Source organism: Lipotes vexillifer, unplaced genomic scaffold (genome assembly GCF_000442215.2).
Source record: "Lipotes vexillifer unplaced genomic scaffold, Lipotes_vexillifer_v1.1 scaffold140, whole genome shotgun sequence".
NCBI lineage: Eukaryota > Metazoa > Chordata > Mammalia > Artiodactyla > Lipotidae > Lipotes > Lipotes vexillifer.
Window position 1 is genome coordinate 461014 of NW_006774710.1, and position 18368 is coordinate 479381.

The 18368-nt window shown below is 36.6% G+C and overlaps 1 protein-coding gene across 1 annotated transcript in view; it reads right to left on the bottom strand.

Moving 5' to 3' along the window:
* Positions 1 to 10675, bottom strand: part of APOOL (apolipoprotein O like) — a 110753-nt gene extending 100078 nt beyond the window's left edge. The window contains exon 1 of the mRNA XM_007449445.1: positions 10661 to 10675. Coding sequence (XP_007449507.1) covers positions 10661 to 10675 — 15 coding nt within the window. The remainder of the gene's footprint in view (positions 1 to 10660) is intronic.
* Between the last annotated feature and the right edge of the window lie 7693 nt (positions 10676 to 18368).

Genomic DNA, 18368 nt, shown 5'->3' on the forward strand with positions numbered 1-18368 from the left:
ATGAAATACAGGAAAGAATATCAACCCAGAAAATCAAAACAACCAAAAGTCATTTCTTTGAAATGATCAACAAAATTGACAACACTTTTGATAAGGTAACAAAAAATAGAAAGAAAAGGCTCAAATTACGAAAATTAGTAATGAAAGAGAGGATATCACATACTGACCTTACAGAAATAAAAAAACATTTTAGGTTAATACTATGAACAACTATACAGCAAAAAATTAGATAACTTGGAAGAAATGAACAAATTCCTAGAAAGACACAAATTACCAAAAGGATGAAAGAAGAATGGAAAATCTGAATATGTAACCAGTAAAGAGATTTAATTAATAATCAAAAATCTTCCTATAAGGAAAGCCCAGGCACAGACTGCTTCATGGGTAAATGCTACCTAAAGTTTAAAGAAGAATTAACACTAATCTTTCAAAAACTTTTCCAAAAAATAGCAGAGGAGGCAACACTTCCCCTCTCATTCTATAAGGCTAGCACTGCCCTGGCACCAAAACCAAAGACGTCATAAGAAAACTACAGACCAATACTGTTTATTGATATAGATTAAAAATCCTCAATGAAATAATAGAAACTGAATAAAGACACATATAAAAATAACTATGTATTTGACCAAGTGGGATTTATTAACATATCAAGAATGCAAGGTTAGTCCAACATACGAAAATTAATCAATGTAATATACCGTATTAATAAAATAATGGACAATAAATACATGACCATATCACTAGACATAGAAAAAGCATTTGACAAATACTAGTATTCTTCCATGTTTAAAAAAAAAAACTCTCAACAAACTAGGAATAGAAAAGAACTTTCTTAACCTGGTGAAGGGGGCCTACAAAAAAATCCCACAGCTAACATATTTCATGATGATTAGCTGAAAGCTTTCCCCCTATGATCAGGAACAAGAATAGAATGTCTGTTGTCACTACTTCTATTCAACATTGTACTGGACGTTCCAGTCAGGGCAATTAGACAATAAAAAGAAATAAAAGGCATGCAGTTTAGAAAAGAAGTAAAACTACCTCTATTTACATATGACATGATCTTGTATGTAGAAAATCCTAAGGAATACACTCACTCACACACACGTACATGCGGGCACTCAACTATTCAAGCTAATAAACGAATTCAGCAATGTTGCAAGGTACACAGGATATAAATCAATATACCAAAATATATTTTATTCCTATTTGCCAGTAAGGAATACTCTGAAAATGAAATTACAAAAACAATTTCATTAACAAGAACATTAAGAATAAAATAGGAATAAATGTAATGAAAGGCTAAACTTGCAAGTCTTGCAAGACTTGCAAAATAAGTGCAAGACTTTTAGACTGAAAACTACAAAATATTGTCAAAAAACATCAAAGACCTAAATCAACTGAAAGACATCCCAAGTTCATGGATTGTTAGACTTAGCATTGTTTAGCATTCTCAAGATAGCAATACACCCCAAAGTTATCTACTGATTAAAGACAGTTATTATCAAAATTCCAGATGCCCTTTTTTTAAATTGACAAGCTGTTTCTAATATTCATATGGAAATGCAAGGAGCCCAGAAAAGTCAAACATCTTGAGAAAAAAGATCAAAATTGGTATTCTCATCAAAGGAAAAAAATTTTTTCTATTTCTTTAATTTTGTATCTAAATGAGATGATAGATGTTCACTAAACTTACTGTGATAATCATTTCATGATGTAAGTCAAATCATTCTGTACAACTTAAACTTATGCAGTGCTGTATGTCAATTATATCTCAATAAAACTGGAAGAAAAAATCCTGTCAAGGTCACTCATAAAAGACAGGAAAGAGTAAGGAAATATTCCAGATTAAGCAGATCAAAGAGATATGATAAGGAAACATAATGCATGATCCTAGATTTGGATCCTGGCCTAGAAAGGAAAAGGAGACATTGTGCAGTGGGTGAAATTTGAATGGCATCTGTGGATTGGATGGTAGTGTTGTATCAGTGTTAACATCCCGATTGGGAGGCTTGCACAAAGGTTATAGAACAGTATACTTCTTTTTGAGGAAATACACAGTGAAATATTTAGGGGTGAAATAGCAACATGTCTGCAACTTGCTCTCAGACTGAACAGAAAAGGAATAATTATAATACAGGAGAAAGGGAGAAAATGTCAAAAGTTAACAACTGTAGAATCTGATTTAAGGAGATGAGTTCTTTGTACTCTTCTTGCAACTTTTCTGTAAATGTGAAATTATTTCACAATAAATTATACTAAAAAAAGGACCAAGTTAGAGCACTCACATTTTCTCATTTCAAACTTAATAAAAAGCTACAGCAATGAAGACAGTGTAATACTGGCATAAAGATAGAAATATAGATCAATGGAATAGAATTAATTGAGAGTCCAAAAATAAACCTTACATTTAGGGTCAATTAGTTCTTGACAAATGTGCCAAGACAATTCAATGGGAGGATGAATTGTCCCTGCCAGTTACATGGCTCTGTGAATTTCTGTCACAAGAGCTCTACTGTGAATTTTGTCACAGGGGCCCAAAATTTCAGGTTTTGCTATAGGCAGAAATATAAGTATAAAAATACATCCCAAAGTTAAGTGCAAATATTGGTTTTCAAATATTTATGCTGTTCCTTTCCTTCCGTTAGTCCAGATGAGTGAATGGATATAACGGTATTTTCTCTGCTTACAAAATTAAGTTCTCTTTAACTCTATTGGCTCTTTCACGATAAACAGAAGGACTTGTGTTTCAATTAGACTAAGGTAGAGTAAATATTTTGCTTTAACCACACTCTGATCAGTACCAAAATATGCCAAAAACAAATTATAAAATTATTTGCCTAGTAAAGTAATACTAGTCATTCTTGAGGTAGAGGGAAAGAATAAGAAATCTAGGCAGGGGTGTATAATCCTCTCACAGGAAGAGAAAGCAAATATTTGAAATAAAAAATACAATCTACCACCACATGGCAAGTAGCAGTTCTTAACCCATGGTAGGTGCTTAATACATACTTGTTGAAGAACTAAATGAATGAACTAAAATGAACAAATATTATGAAGCAGCCTTATGTTCTGTAGGCATTTAAACTACTACTTCCTCTTTTCTCCCATAGTAACTTTTAGATACCTTTTATTTTGAATACAACTTGTGTTTACTTATCAGTTTCACCCACTAGAGTCCATTCCTTGAGGACAGTACTTTGGTCTTGTTCTTCTTTGCCCTCCCTCCTTTATAATTGATTGATTAATTCATTCATTTCCTTTAATTGCCAAATTTCACTCTGATTCATCCACCATAGGTAGCTATTTTCATATATTTAATGATTATCTTTTTGTTTGAATTTTTACAAAATGCATATTGTAGTAATGTGTACATGTATTTTTAATTTTGTTACACATCTCATTTTTTCTTACTGTTTTCACAAAGTAAATGGTGTATTACAGTTGTTTTGTTTCTTATCCTTTTTCATAAAACATAGCCTTTTATATCCATCTGTGTTCCTATGTGTACATATATCCCATTTCTTCTAGCTGCTATATAGTACTACATGATGTACATCCACCACATTTCACCTATCCCTGTCAGTGATGGACACCTATATTGCCTCAAGCTCCCCATCACCATAAAAAAACACTGCGATGAATATCCTCCTATAAGTGCCCTCATGAACTTGTATATCTTTGTGATATACACTAAAGAACATAATTGCCATGCCATAGGACATGAGTATATATTTAATTTCACTAAATAATATCAGACTGATCTCCACAGTGGCTGTACCAGTCAATACTCCCACCAGCAGTCCATGGGGGCGCTTACATTCCAATATCCCTAACAACATTTGGACTTAACCAGCATTCTATTTTCCTCTAGCTTAATAAAATGTTATCTCATTGTTCTAATATGTAGTTATCTGTTAATTATTTTGAGCATCTCTTCATGTGCTTATTAGTTTTAGTGTTTTCTCTTCTATATACCTCCTGTTCTTATCTTGTTGATCTTTGTATCCCCAATGTTTATCACCATCTCCTGCACATTACAGGCATTAAGATTTTTTTTGAAAGAATGTATAAAAGAATAAGAATGTATGAAAATATAAAGTATTCACAAGACTTGTTAACAGTATGGATGTAGAGGATTCTTTAAAATGATGGAATACAGCAGAAAAATCAAATGTGGTAAAGATAAAGGAATTTTGCACATGTTGAATTTGATGCACCTAAAGATATCGAATAGGAATTTGGATGTATGAATGAATGAGGTGAACTACAGAGCCAGGCTGAGGGGATATGACAGTAGCAGTTAGCCTAGTGATATGAGAAGTCCCTATTAAGTTTCAGAATGACTGAGAGAAAAGATCCAAAAACAGCCAGGCCAAATCTACATTAAGTATGCAACTCATGCCTTAGCTTAGAGTACTAATATCCATCAAGTCTATATAACTCAGGAGAGATTACAGAAGTGGGTTACATTTTCCCTGAATATGTTCAAATTATACTAAGCAAATTTTATTATCCACCACAGATTGCTACTTACACTGGTTGTCTCAGTGTTTTTTTATCCTTGGGCAACCAATTTCCCAATTTAAATTACAAGATCTTAATAAGTTAGCTTTTAATAACAACTCTATATCCTACCATATTTTCAACAACTGTATCACTTCTGGAAAGTATTCAAAAGTAAATTGTACCAGACCATGAACCCCAAAAGTATCCATCCATTGCCTTGCCCCTTCTAAGAAGTCTTAGAGCATCTGACAACTATATTGCTCCCTTCTGTGACTTCTAACATAGGTCACTATGCTGTTAACTACAGGACTGATGCACTGGCCAAAATTGACTGGACCAGGGACTGGTATCTGAGCCAAAGGCAGCCAACAAGAGACTGCCTTACAAAGGGGCCCGATGTGCAGTTTCTGCCTAGAAGGGTATTTTGCAGTGGTTAGTGACTAGACAACCTGATCAGATCTTCTCTCTAGGGAAGTCTGGATATGAAACACATAGAGTTAGCAGAAGCAGAAGTCATGAGAATGGTAACTACCAGAGTTGCTATGGTATCCTGAACGGTTCTTCTTGAGATTTGTTTAGCTGCTGAGACAGTTTCCTAGGCTTTCTTCCTAACCTATGCAACTTTCCGATAAACTACCACTTAAGATGACTTGAACTTGCCTTTGTTCTTCATAACCTGAAAAGCCTAATACCCTTTCTTCTCTAACCTGTATAAAAGCCACAAATTCTCCCCTAAATAAGTGTTTCTTGAACCTAGCAACACATCAGAATCACTCGTGGGCTTTTAAAATATTAAAATGCCCCATTTGGGGTGGGGCTTAGGCAACAGTACCTTTTTCTAAGCTGCCCAGATGATTCTAATGCACAGCTAAGATCAGGAAATATTGACTTACATGCGCCCGCTATGCAAACATTTTAGGGTCCATGTCAAGCAATTTTTAATTTCCATATTAAATGAGGTTCACAGAACACCTAACAGCCACCTGTGAGGATGGCATCACAGGGAATAGCTCAGTCATATAGGTGTGGTAGGAGGCAAGGCACAGATCATTTTCACTCTATGGCATAAAGCAACATCCTGGAACCTATACCAAGTATGGTTAAGGGTTTCAAAGCATACTTTCAAAGTTGCACTGAAAATACAGATGCTCAACAATGCTGAGTGGAAAGTGAAAAACTGATTTTGCTGAAGATAACCAACCGTCTTCCCAAGAATGAACTTCATTTGTTAGGTTCCAACTACTTTCTGATATCAGTCACATGAAACAAAACAGAAAAGAGACAAAGACTAAAGTTGACACAAAGGCTGGTATTATCAAGGATTTTGAAACCTTTAGGTCTATGGCATCCATGTTCCTTCCCATCTCCATCAACCTTGACTCAAGCCCCAAAACACAATCCAGAGTCATGTATCATCTCCTGTATTCTAATTTCTACAGTGATCTGTATTTTCTCTTCACTGACCAAAGTTCCTGCTACTCCACCAAACTCCAAAAGCCCTTCCATTGTGTCTACCCTCTTCTCTCCTTGCCTGAGATGAAACATGACTGTCTCCTGAGGTCACTGCTTCCCTTGTAACTCTCAAGTGGAGGCTATTCAAAGTGTCTCAGGTATAGGAGGTAGAGTTTGTCTTCTTCTGATTGCCAGTGCTGCTTCTAAGCCATTACTTCCCCAGCCTTAGGTAAAAATCTCTGTTCTTGTTAGTGAGAAAGTGGAACAACTGGAACCCTCATGAATGGGAATGTAAATTGGTACAACCACTTTGGAAAACTATTTGGCAGTAGCTACCAAAGCTTCATGGCCTATGACCTGGCGATCCCACTCCTAGGTATATACTCAACAGCAATGTGCACTTATGTGCACCAAAAGACATATACAAGAATGTTGATCGGAGCATTATTTGTAATAGCTCAAAACTGAAAATAATTCAAATGTCCATTAACAGCAGAATGGATAAATAACTCATGATATATTCACTCTCTAGAATATCACAGAGCAATAAGAATGAATGAACTAGCATACATGTGTAATGGCTGAATCTCAAAAACAATATTGGGTGAAAGAAGCCAGACATAACAGAGTAAATACTGCCTTATTCCATTTACATAAAGTTAAAAATAGGCTAATTAATTTATGGTGGAGAAGGAGCAAAGGGGAGGGCTTCAGGGCTGCTGGTAATTTTTTTTTTTAATTTGGCTGCTGGGTGAACAAGTATGATCATTTTTGAAACTTTACCAAGCTGCTTATGATTTGTGTACTTAACTGTATGCATGCTATACTTCAACTGAAGAAAGTTTTCATAAAGGAAAGAAAAGTAATTCTCCTCTGAGACTCATACCACCCATCTATTCATCCTTAGCACCTGCCTCCTGGTCACTTCATCGCATTGAAGATTTAGGATCCTGGTTAATAGTCTTCTTCTATACTCTAAATCCTGCCATAACTCTGAGTGACTTTAACGTCCACATGGCTGAACCACTCAAAAGCCTCTCCTCACTCTTCTTTGACCTCACCTTTTTAGACCTTCATATTCACTCCACTGCAGTTACTCACTCCATGAGTACACCCTGAATTTACCATTTCCCAGAACTTGTTAATAGCTAAAATCATAAACTCAACAAACTTTTCTCTGACTACAACCTCCTATTTCAGCTTTGTTTTCCTTACTGCTTTACTCCTGTTCTTTAAGCCAATAAAACTATCTACCACAGAAAACTTTTTGTGAGAATTAAATGAAATAATGTGCATCAACAGCGTAATACAGTGTCTGACACATAGGAAATACTCAATACATGGTAGCCATATTTCAATATTAAGTATTCTATTAGAAACAAGTATCTTTTAGGATGAAAATTTTCCTCAAATTCACTCAATCTCTGGCATTAATGAAATCTAGCTTTTGACACTACATTCCTCCCAATCCTTTTAAATGAAAGCCAGTCCTCCAGCCACTCTCTGATTCAAGAGGTCAGGAGGAGAGATCAGTACAGTACTTGTTCTCAAGGCTAATTCCACATCAGTGTTCCACCATCACATCTGCTCAAAAAGTTCTTATCTCTCAAAATGTATGTAAACTATTTTCAGAGTTATCTACCAACTTTCAGGACTCCTTTCTACCTTATTCCTTGTTATTAATCTCTGGGGCTTCAAAATTAACACAGATCAGCATTTTTGTACCTCGGCCTCACAGATGCTTCCTCAAGCTTAAGCCCCATGATCTGAACTCAGACCATAGCGATTTCAGATCCAGATCTACCACTTATGACTGAGTGACTGTGTGAAAGTTACTCAACCTTTCTAAGCTTCAGTTTCTTTACCTTTAAAATGCTGGTAATAACAGTACCTAGATATAGGGCCACTGTGAAGCATAAATGCTAAAATTCACATAACGTGCTTAGCAAAATGCCTAGCACAGTAAATATTCAATAGCATAATAGCTGTGATCACTATTATTAATTCTTACCAGTTCTTGGCACATTTCCACTTGTCTCCAAACCTGCTCAGGTCTCCTGAAATTTTTTTTTCACCAGTTTTATTGAGATTTAATTGGCATATAGTCTCCTACTTTTTTAAATGAAAAGAAACCTTCCTGGAATTTGCTACCCCCAACTCAAGATTTCTTCCCTACCTTTTGCCGCAACATTTCTCTAAGGAGTAATGTACACCTCCCTTCCAGGGGAGGCAAGTAGTGGAAAGATCAGGGACTTTGAAGCCAAATATACCTGTGTTTGAACCTGGTTCTTCCACTTGGATAACCCGGAGCAAGCACTTTTTCTAAACGTCAGTTTTTTCATATGCAAAATGGGGATACTACCCATTTCTTAGGGTCATCAAGAAGATTAAACTGGGGCTTCCCTGGTGGCGCAGTGGTTGAGAGTCCGCCTGCCGATGCAGGGGACGTGGGTTTGTGCCCCGGTCCGGGAAGATCCCACATGCCGCGGAGCGGCTGGGCCCGTGAGCCATGGCCGCTGAGCCTGCGCGTCCGGAGCCTGTGCTCCGCAACGGGAGAGGCCACAACAGTGAGAGGCCCGCGTACAGCAAAAAAAAAAAAAAAAAAAGAAGATTAAACTGAAATAATACATGTAAAGCAGGTGGTCAAAGTACGTGCTAAATGAATGCCAGTTTCCCACCCCTTATCCTTTCCCTAACCCCTTACAATCTAGGTTCTCACTCTACCACTTTACCTCACTTCAGCTCTTATTAGCATTGTGACTTTGGGCAATTTAATTGAATTTTCGAAACCTTAGTTTTTCATTTGTAAAATCGTGATCATTATCATCTACAACATAAAGTTGTCTTGAGAATTAAGTGAAATAACATATGCAAAGTATTTTAGCATGGTGCCTGGCCTTGCAGTAAGCACTTAATAAATGGCAGCTACCAGTGACTTATTAATAGCCAAATCAAAAGACTGTTCAACTCACTCCTTCTACTGTTCAACTCGCTCCTTCTCTAGGCTTCAGTGACAACACACTATTCAGGTCTGCTGTTTAACCACTGACCATTCCTTCTCTCTCTGCACTCCCTCCATGATGTCTTTCTTTATTCTCTTCAACCAGGTGTGAACTCTCTCTTCTGAACCCTCAGATCACTTTGTACTTCTCCTGAGAACAAGGCACTTCCTCTACTCTGAATGACAATCATTTGTTATATGATACACCTCCACAACTTAATTTAATAACTTTTATGTCCATTGCCTGGCACTTATTTATTCATGTAGAATTTATTGAGTCCCTAATATAGCTCATACCTGTGCTAGGTACTAAGGATACAAAAATTAACATATTATAATTACTGTCCTCAAGTAGCTTATAGTTTAGGAGGATAGAATACACAAGTAAATAGTCTACTATTTGCAGTACGATAAGTCCTATGGTAAAAGTATGCCCAGAATCCTCTCGAGCACAAAGAGGAGTTATTTAAATCAGACTGGGGAGATCTGGGACACTATCTTGGAAAAGGCATTTTGTATTTAGCATTCGGGGAGGCAGTACACAAATCCCTGTTAAATGAATGAGTGAAATATGAATAGGAACTAACTAGATGAGGATGGGAAACGGCACTTCAGGCCCAGAGAAAGAGCAGGGAAAAAGGCTTGGAGTACAGATATTAGGAGAGTTCCTGAGAGACAGGAAATGAAGCTGGAAAGCCAAAGCAGAGTCGGCTCTTCCAGACATAGGAGCCTGACCTGACCCTAGAGGGCAGATGATGGAGTGCCAATAAAGATTTTTAAGTAGTGGAAGGGCATAATCAGATTTACATTTTAGTACTCTGGCAGTGCAGGGGGAAATTAATTGCATGAGAGCCAGGCTAGAGGCAGCGAGTCCAGTTAGAAGGGTGTTGTGGTAATTCAAATAAATTCTGAAAGCAGAAATGGAGTGAGAATGGCGAATCAAGACAGATACTGAGCCTGAATTATTCATATTTATATCTCCGGCAAGCAGTGCATTTCACACTTAAAACCCGCTACAAATATCTACCCATAGGTATTTGTCTACTCATAGATATTTGTCGACTACTGTTACTGAAACCTACTTAGGGAACTGCAGCTAGCAGCCACATGTGTCACTTCCTGTACACAGATACCTAAGTAAAGGCACCTTTCCCCACTACAGAACTCAAAAGAAACTTAGGTTTGTCATTCAAACCCGTAAAGTAACAACAGTGAATACAAACCCAGGCACTGCAGAGAGACTTGAGACGTCTCTATCCTGGTCTATTTCACCAGAAATAATGTTTGAACAAAGTCCTTCAAAGGGTCGTGAGGCCCCGCCCTCTGCACCCAGACAAATGCCCAGGATTCTTTTCTCTTTGTTTCATCTCAAGACCCAAGTCTGTTCGCTGCTCGTCGCCTGGCGGGCCATTTTCGCCCAGCTCTTTCCCAGTTTTCACCCTGCCGCTGTGTAAACACTCAACAGCAGGGGATTGAGGAGAGAGAACCGTCCCAGGCTGAGGAAACTCTCAAGGGGAGAAGCAGGTGTCTTGAGGCTTCAAACGTTAAAGATTCCCTGACCTTGCCAATCCTCTCGCAACCCCATCTCCATTTCGCCTCTTGCTGTGGAACTCCCTTCTGAAGTTAGGAGGATCCCTTCTACAGTTATCAGAGGGCTACCAGCATCCAGAGAAACTAAGCAAAGTAATTTTTACTTACCCTAACGGCCGCCATAGCTGTAGCGCTCTCCGCCCAGGTCTTAGCACGGAGAGCGGGAAGGGACAAAATAGCTCAACTAGGCACCGTTCAAAGTAGCCCCACCCAGTTCCGCCCCTCGCCGGCCGGCTCCGCCCTTTCTCCGCCTTCCTAGTGCCGCTCTAGGAAGTTGCAGAAGTTGGCCCTCTTTCTCCGGGGAAAACGGTTCAACCCTGTGGTTGACTGTCGCTATCCCTGATGACACCTTTCAGAATATTCTCCATAGTCCATTTGAAAGTTACTTTGCTGGGTGCAGAACTTTTTATTATGTTCGTTTTTTTCAGGCATATGTGATTTGTCTAGTTGAGGACTTAAAATCCAAGTCCGGCTGCCTTAATAAATAACTGTATAGTCACAAAAAGAACATGTTACCTCTGCAATACGTGGGCAAGTTCATACAACCTAAGAGTATGTCACTAAGCGCCTGCTACGTGCCAGGCACTTGTTCAAAGTACAGAACATAATGTAACGCCTTCCCTCACGGAGCTTGTGATTCCAGGAGGAAAAGAGAAACAAATAAATGTTACAAAGTGCTAAATGCTGTGAAGGAAAATAAAACAGTATGGGGATGGGGTGGGAATTTATTGATTTAGACAGACTAGGGAAAGGCTTTCTGATAAAGTGACATTTGAGAAAAGTCCTGAAGGAATTTAGGGAAGAATCTTCCACGCAGAAGGAACAGCAATAAAAAAGGTCGGTGTGTCAGAAGAGTGGCTACATCTGATGGCACTGACTAATTTAACGTGAGAGGAAAAGTATATGCAGCTTCTTAAATTTGCCCCTAGGCATATAATAAATCTCAGGGACCTCTGATGGCCATACTAAAGAAAGCCCCTTTACTTCTCATGGTCAAAAAAAGCTGAAATTTTTAAAAGCTAAACTCAAAGACTGATTCTTTTGGTTTCTAAAATTATTTCAGTTGAATTTATACCTAACCTTGATAGGTCACTTATTTAAAAATTTAGAGCTTTGAGCAGGAGAGAGTGGTAGTCTGACATTTTAAGGGGGCTATCTGGGAGGATCTGGAAGGCTAAGAGTATTCAAAATCCCTACACCTTTCTCTCTGAACTACTCTTTATTCCTGATACCAATTTCTGTATTGGTCAGCATTCTTTGATTACAAGCAACAAAACCCGGGCCCCCTGCACTGGGAGCACGGAGTCTTAACCACTGCACCACCAGGGAAGTCCCTCATTCAAGTTTTTATTTGCATTTCCCTGATGTCTAATGAAATTGATCACCATTACATATTTCAATTGGCCATTTTGATGTTATCTTTCATAAAGTGCTTATTCAAGTTTTTAGCCCACTTTTTCTATCCTGTTGTACATTTTTCTCATTTATTTGTAGGTGTTCTTCAGAAGACTGTATACATGCACTTTGCCAGTTTTATGTGTTGTTAATATCTTCTCTCACACTGTGGCTTGCCTTTTTATCCCTTCAATGGTGTCCAGAAACCAACCCTGCTGGACCTGGATCTGGGACTTCCAGCCTCCAAAGCTTAGAAAATATATTTCTGTTGTTTAGGCCACCCAGCCTATAGTATTTGACTATGGCAGCCTAACCAGACTAATACATTATTCTTCTTATATATTGCTTAATTCCATTTGCTAATATTTTCATTAGGATTTTTACATCTATGTCCATGATGGTTATTGGTTTGTAATTTTCTTTTAAGACTTTGGTATCAGTGTTTTATTAGCTTCATAAACAAATTGGGAATTGTTTCCTCTTTATTTTCAGGAAAAGTTTGTTTAAGATTGGCATTATTACTTCCTTAAATATCTGAAAGATTTCACCAATGAAGCCATCCAGGCCTGGAGATTTCTTTGTAATAAGGTTTTTAATTATAAATCCAAACTATTTAACATGCTCTCAGATTTTCCATTCTTTCTTGTGGCTGCTTTGCTGAGTTGTGCACAGTCAGTTCTATAATAACACTTATTTAAAAACGTGAATTTGTTCCAAAATGGTGGATATATTAGGAAACAATTTGAAAATTACATAAATTTCATGTTCACTCATGCACTGTTTCGTCCATAAGAAACACGATGTGAATGCAGAAAACAGCACCCAGCACAATCAGACTGTGTAAGAATGCACAAAACACACACACAGACTCCTCAAACATCTACCAGATACCTTGGTTCACTCAGGTGTTACCTACAAAATTGTGTTTTGTTACTATTTTTTAATTGTGAATTTTTCTATGTAAGTAAACAATATCCTAAACGTGTCTAAGCACTCTGGCCCCCAAACACCAAGCACTGCATGAGAAAGGAAAGCTTTAAATATGAGGTGAAGTTTGAAGTAACCAAGAATTTTGAAAGAAGTGTGAGAATATGTGATATCTCCTGAGCTGTAGGTGTATGCATTTTTGGACCTTCTGAGACAATACAGTGAAAATAAAGGAAACATCTATGTCTCGAAAAACTTCAAGAAATACAAAATCAGTAATGAGACCTAAAGTAATAGAAGAAATGAAAAGATTGATGAATCTATGGATTGAAGACTAGACAGTAAAAAAAATTAGGAGCAACCTTTCTCACATTCAATGAGAAGGCACTATCTATACACAAAGGCCTTAAACAAAAATTGTCAGATCCTGCAGAAGTGGCTCCTTCAATGATGGTTTGGTGATTTAAAACACTGTTGCAATTTCCAAAGCTTTCAGCCTTGGGTGAAGATGTGATTGCAGATTTAAAACTTGCAGAAGAATTTCTAGCAGTGAAACACATGATAATTGAAGAAGAAGGATTACATTGGATTACATTTTCAATTTTAATGAAACAGTTATCTATTATATATGCATCTCTTGAAGGGCCTACATTTGAAAGAAAGAATAATATGACCTAAGATTTAAGGCTGTGAAAGATTTCAAATTTTGATAACCCTGCTTAAAACTACCTCACAATGACTCACGAGCTGCAACCCTTCCTACATCGACTTCTATAAGCAAACTTTCCTATGTATTGTATGTAGTATTTATATATTTCTTAAAAGTGTGCTACCATGTTTATTAAGTTCCTATCTTTTTGTAATGGGTCACTGATGAAGTGTTTGGGTGTTACGCCTCTAATCTCATTTTCCCCATAAGATCTTCAGTTTTTATTCATGATTTCATGGTGCATTGATTTTTAGGGATTCATATGTTGAGTTATAGTAGTACTGAAATCTCATTTCACCTTAGTTGTCAAATATGTTGGCACAAAATTATTCATAATCTGTTAACCTAAATGAGTGAAGTACAAGACATGTAAGAAATATATAGCTTTCTTTGGTCTACCTTTTATTTTCCCATTTTGAAGAAAGGATACAAAGAAAACAACACTAGTGCAATGATCAATGGCCCCTGGTACTCAGTCTCAGCATCAGGAAGACAATAGAAAGAGAGAGATATTCTGACAAATGTTACAGCAGTCCCTTCTACTCAGTTCCAAGTTTTCAAGACAAAATATTCTGATATTTAAATATTTAGGCCACACTCATAGTCTGCAACCTAAATCCTGGACGTTATGAGTAGTAGGAAGTGGCAGGAAGTCACAAGTCTTTTGCTCATTTTGTATTGTTGTTACCAACCAGGGTTCCTGGACTCTTTAATCAGTAGAAATTGATATAAGGCCAGACAAGAAAATTCAGGCAAGGCTTTACTGAGGTTCATGCTGCTGCATGAGGGAGTGAGAACAGGAAACATGTTCCCTTGCTCACTTCCTGAGTGGGGGCAAGCTGGTCCCTTAAATGGGGTGAGGGTGGGGGCAGACTCGTGGGTTAGGCAAGAGGGGTGGCTTAGGTGGTCTGCTCACCCCTTTGGTGGTGCTATCTGCAGGGATCTTGTGAAGTATCCTGCTTTTGCCCCGACACCTCAGAAGTGACAGTTGGGTTTTGGTCTTTTTGTATCTTGTTGCTCATAATTTGCCTCAACTGTGCATGTGTGCAGTTATTTTTGGTCCCTTACAGTTTCCTTGTATTCTGTTGCTCGAGGAGATATTTGTCTAGGTTCAAGCACTGCAGCAAAGGGTCCCAGGTCCCAGCCTATTTCATTGCAATACCTTGAGGCACAATTTGGCAAGGTTTCCACTCAGGTTGAGTGGCCTAACCCGGTGAGTCATCTCCAAGCTATGGTGCTGGTATGAATTTTCCATTTAATAAGAGATTTGGGGCACTTGCACAGTGCCCTTCATAGCAACCCACTAGCTGCAGCACCTTCCAGACTATAGTTTATAGGACTCAAGGTTATGGCCAGGCATATGAACTTCAGGACACAGAGCCTCTTCAATCTGTCTTTTGCCCCACTCTTTCTACTCACTTTTTCTTTAGAATTTTATTCATAAAAGCTTTCATTCTAAAATGTCTCCCCCATAATAGGGCCTGATGATCATGAGAAAGAGCCTGATGTCCCCAGTCCTTCACAACACATTAACTTTTAATTTTTTACATCTTTTCCCAAGTCCTTGGAAATAGAATTTTCCTTCACTGGAAGAGATGAATAAATACTCCACAATTTGTACAATTAGTGTCCCTCAATCTAGGATAGAAGAGAAGCTCATCGTTCAAGCAGAAAACCGAATCCCATAACTATTATGCTCTGAAACAGTTGGGTTTCATGAGATGAAAAAAAGAAATGTGATCAACCTTGAGTAAATTTCTGTTTATTACAATAAAATGTGCCCAAGGACAGTTGTATAGTGGAGCAAAGGAGGATGTGAGTTGATGATGAGTTCAGTTTTGGATGTGCCAAATATGAGATATTTGTGGGACATTCAGTTGCATATTGGAGCTTGGATGAGAGATCTGAACTGTCTACAAAGATTTTGGAGTCTTGTATATAGGTGATCAACAGATGAGGTTGCTCAGGGTGAGCATAGAGTGGTCTTTCTCCCAGTTATCTCTTAAGGCTATTTGGAAGTTTTAGAGTAAAAATATGAGAAAATAATTTTGTTCACATATTCACAAATTTGAGATTTTAGATTAATATTTTTACAGAAATCTCTTTATAGTCTTAATAATAATTGTAGACTCAAAGGTTATGTGTGCACATCAAGGACATTTTATTTTATTTAATTTCTAGATAATGGTTCGTTTTCTCTTGCTTAGTATATTTTCCAGTATTTGCATTTTATCTTTAGTTTTGTTAAATTTGCATTTTATTGTTATTAATTAGGTTGCTTTAGGTCTTCAATTAACAAAAATTAATCATTGGTGGAAGAGTGTGTCAATAATATGTAAAAAAGTTGTTAAGATAGTCTAAGTACTACAATGAGCAACCTGAAAACCACAAGCCATAACAATATAAATATGGATAGTGAACATAACTTTTATGTTTTTCTCTATTTCTGTATCAGTTGAAATTTCTTCTGATGTATTCATGTATTACATATTTAATAAAAATAAAGATATAAAAAGGTGAAGAATTAGTGAAGAGTTAGAGAAAACAGTATAAACAACTCTTTTCCTATGGACAGAGGTAAGACATTATTAGTTAATTAATAATGAGACATTAATTATTAATAAGACTTCCTTATTATCTAGAAGGAAAAAAAATAGTAGTATATTTTTAGTATACTTTTTGAGCAAACATAGACTATTGGTCATTATGCACTTAGACACACGAATCTGGAAATGTGATAATTTTGCAAAAGTAGCATAAGTAGCTTTTAAAAAAAAGGAAAAAAAGGTACCAGGAACTACAATGGTAAATATCTAAAAATTAGATTTCATTGGACCAGTGATGCATTCACTCCGAATCCTTAGAATGTTGTCCGTTATGAAATAATTATGAAAATAATGGATTGATTTTATTGATGCTTTCGTGCCATGTTCAGAGTACATTCAATGTAAACTGACTGAGTTTTTCTAAAACAAGTACAAAGTAATTATGAAATAAAATTGATGACTTTTTTCTCTAAAAGTTGGGAAGAGACCAAAACAAAGAAGCATCATTCAAAGATGTACTTATCATAGGAAACAGAGGAAAAGACTTCCTTTTGCTAAGAACTGTGTAAATCTAGCTGCTAAGAACTGTGTAAAGCTAGCCACTAAGCATTTGTACAGAGAGAACAAACTGTTGGTAAAATTCCTCTATGAAACCATACTGTTACACATTGCATAATATCAAAGATATATACAAGACAGGAGAGAAATTATTATAGAGGATGTGCACAAGGCAAATCTTCATGACTGTGGGTTAGGTATTCTATATTTCCTGTATATAGTATTTCCCAGATATAATACCAAATATGAAAACATAAAAAGAGAAGATTAAGTTGGACTTATCAAAATTATAAACTTTTGTGCTTCAAAGGACACCATTGAGAAAGTGAAAAGAATATGTATATAAAATATGGAGAGAGAGAGGATGGGAAAGAAAATTTTTGCAAATCATATAGCTGAAAAAGGGACTTTTATCTAGAATACGTAAAGAACTCTTACAACTCAATAGACAACCTAGTTAAAAATGAGAAAAGAACCTGAAATGACATTTCTACAAAGGAGGTTTACAAATGGCCAACAAGTGCCTAAAAGATGTTCAACACCATTAGTCATCAGGGAAATGCAAATCCAAATTGCAATGAGACATCACTTCACACTCACTTTTTGATTAGCTATAATTAAAAAAAATGGAGAATAACAATTGCTGGTGTGGATGTGGAGAGAACCCTCCTATACTGCTGATGGGGACATAAAATGGTAGAGCCACTTCGGTAAATAGTTTGGCAGTTCCTCAAATTGTTAAACCTAGAAATAACTTATGACCCAGAAATTCCACCATTAGGTATCTAATCAAGAGAAATGAAAAGTATGTGCACACAAAAACTTGTGCACAAATGTTCACAGCAACACTATCCATAGTAGCTAAAAAGTGGAAACAAGCCAAATGTCCACCAATTGATGAATGGATAAACAAAATATGGTATATACATTAAATACAGTATTATTTGGCAATAAAAGGGAATAAAGTACTTATATACACTACAACATGGTTGAAACTTTAAAACTTTATGCTAAGTTAAAGAAGCCAGTCACACTAACTGGAATAAAATAAGAAGTGAATTTTTGTGAAGTCTAATATTCTTGTATGTTTTCTAAATGATGATTTAAATTATTTGTGTAACAGGCAAGTTTTATATATATATATATATATATATATATGAATTATATATATGTAAAATATATGTAAACCTGAATTTATAAAATTCATGTTATCTAGTAGCCATCCATATTTATCACATAGGAAGAACTGCATACCATTCATTTTTAAATGTGTTACAAATAAATGCAGTTTTAAAAGTATAGGGATGAATGTAATCACATTTCCCCTAACTGCTCATCTCATGATTATTCATACTTTTTTTTCCTTTAAACACACAGCCTAATTCCAAAATAATTGGTCACAATTATCTTTCCTCCTCCATATGCCTGTGAATGACGAGGTCTTCAAAGGGAAATAACCATGTTAATAAAATGCTTATTGTCATTGTTTTCTTATTATAGTCTTTCAATAAATATTTGTTGCCTAAATAAAATGATGATATATTTTTAAAATAAAAGGGAAGCCAGTAGAAAAGTCCACATATTATGATTCCACTTATATGAAATATCCAGAATAGGGAAATCTATAGAGACAGAAAGTACATTAGTGTTTTCCTAGGGCTGAAAAGTTGGAGGGAAATGG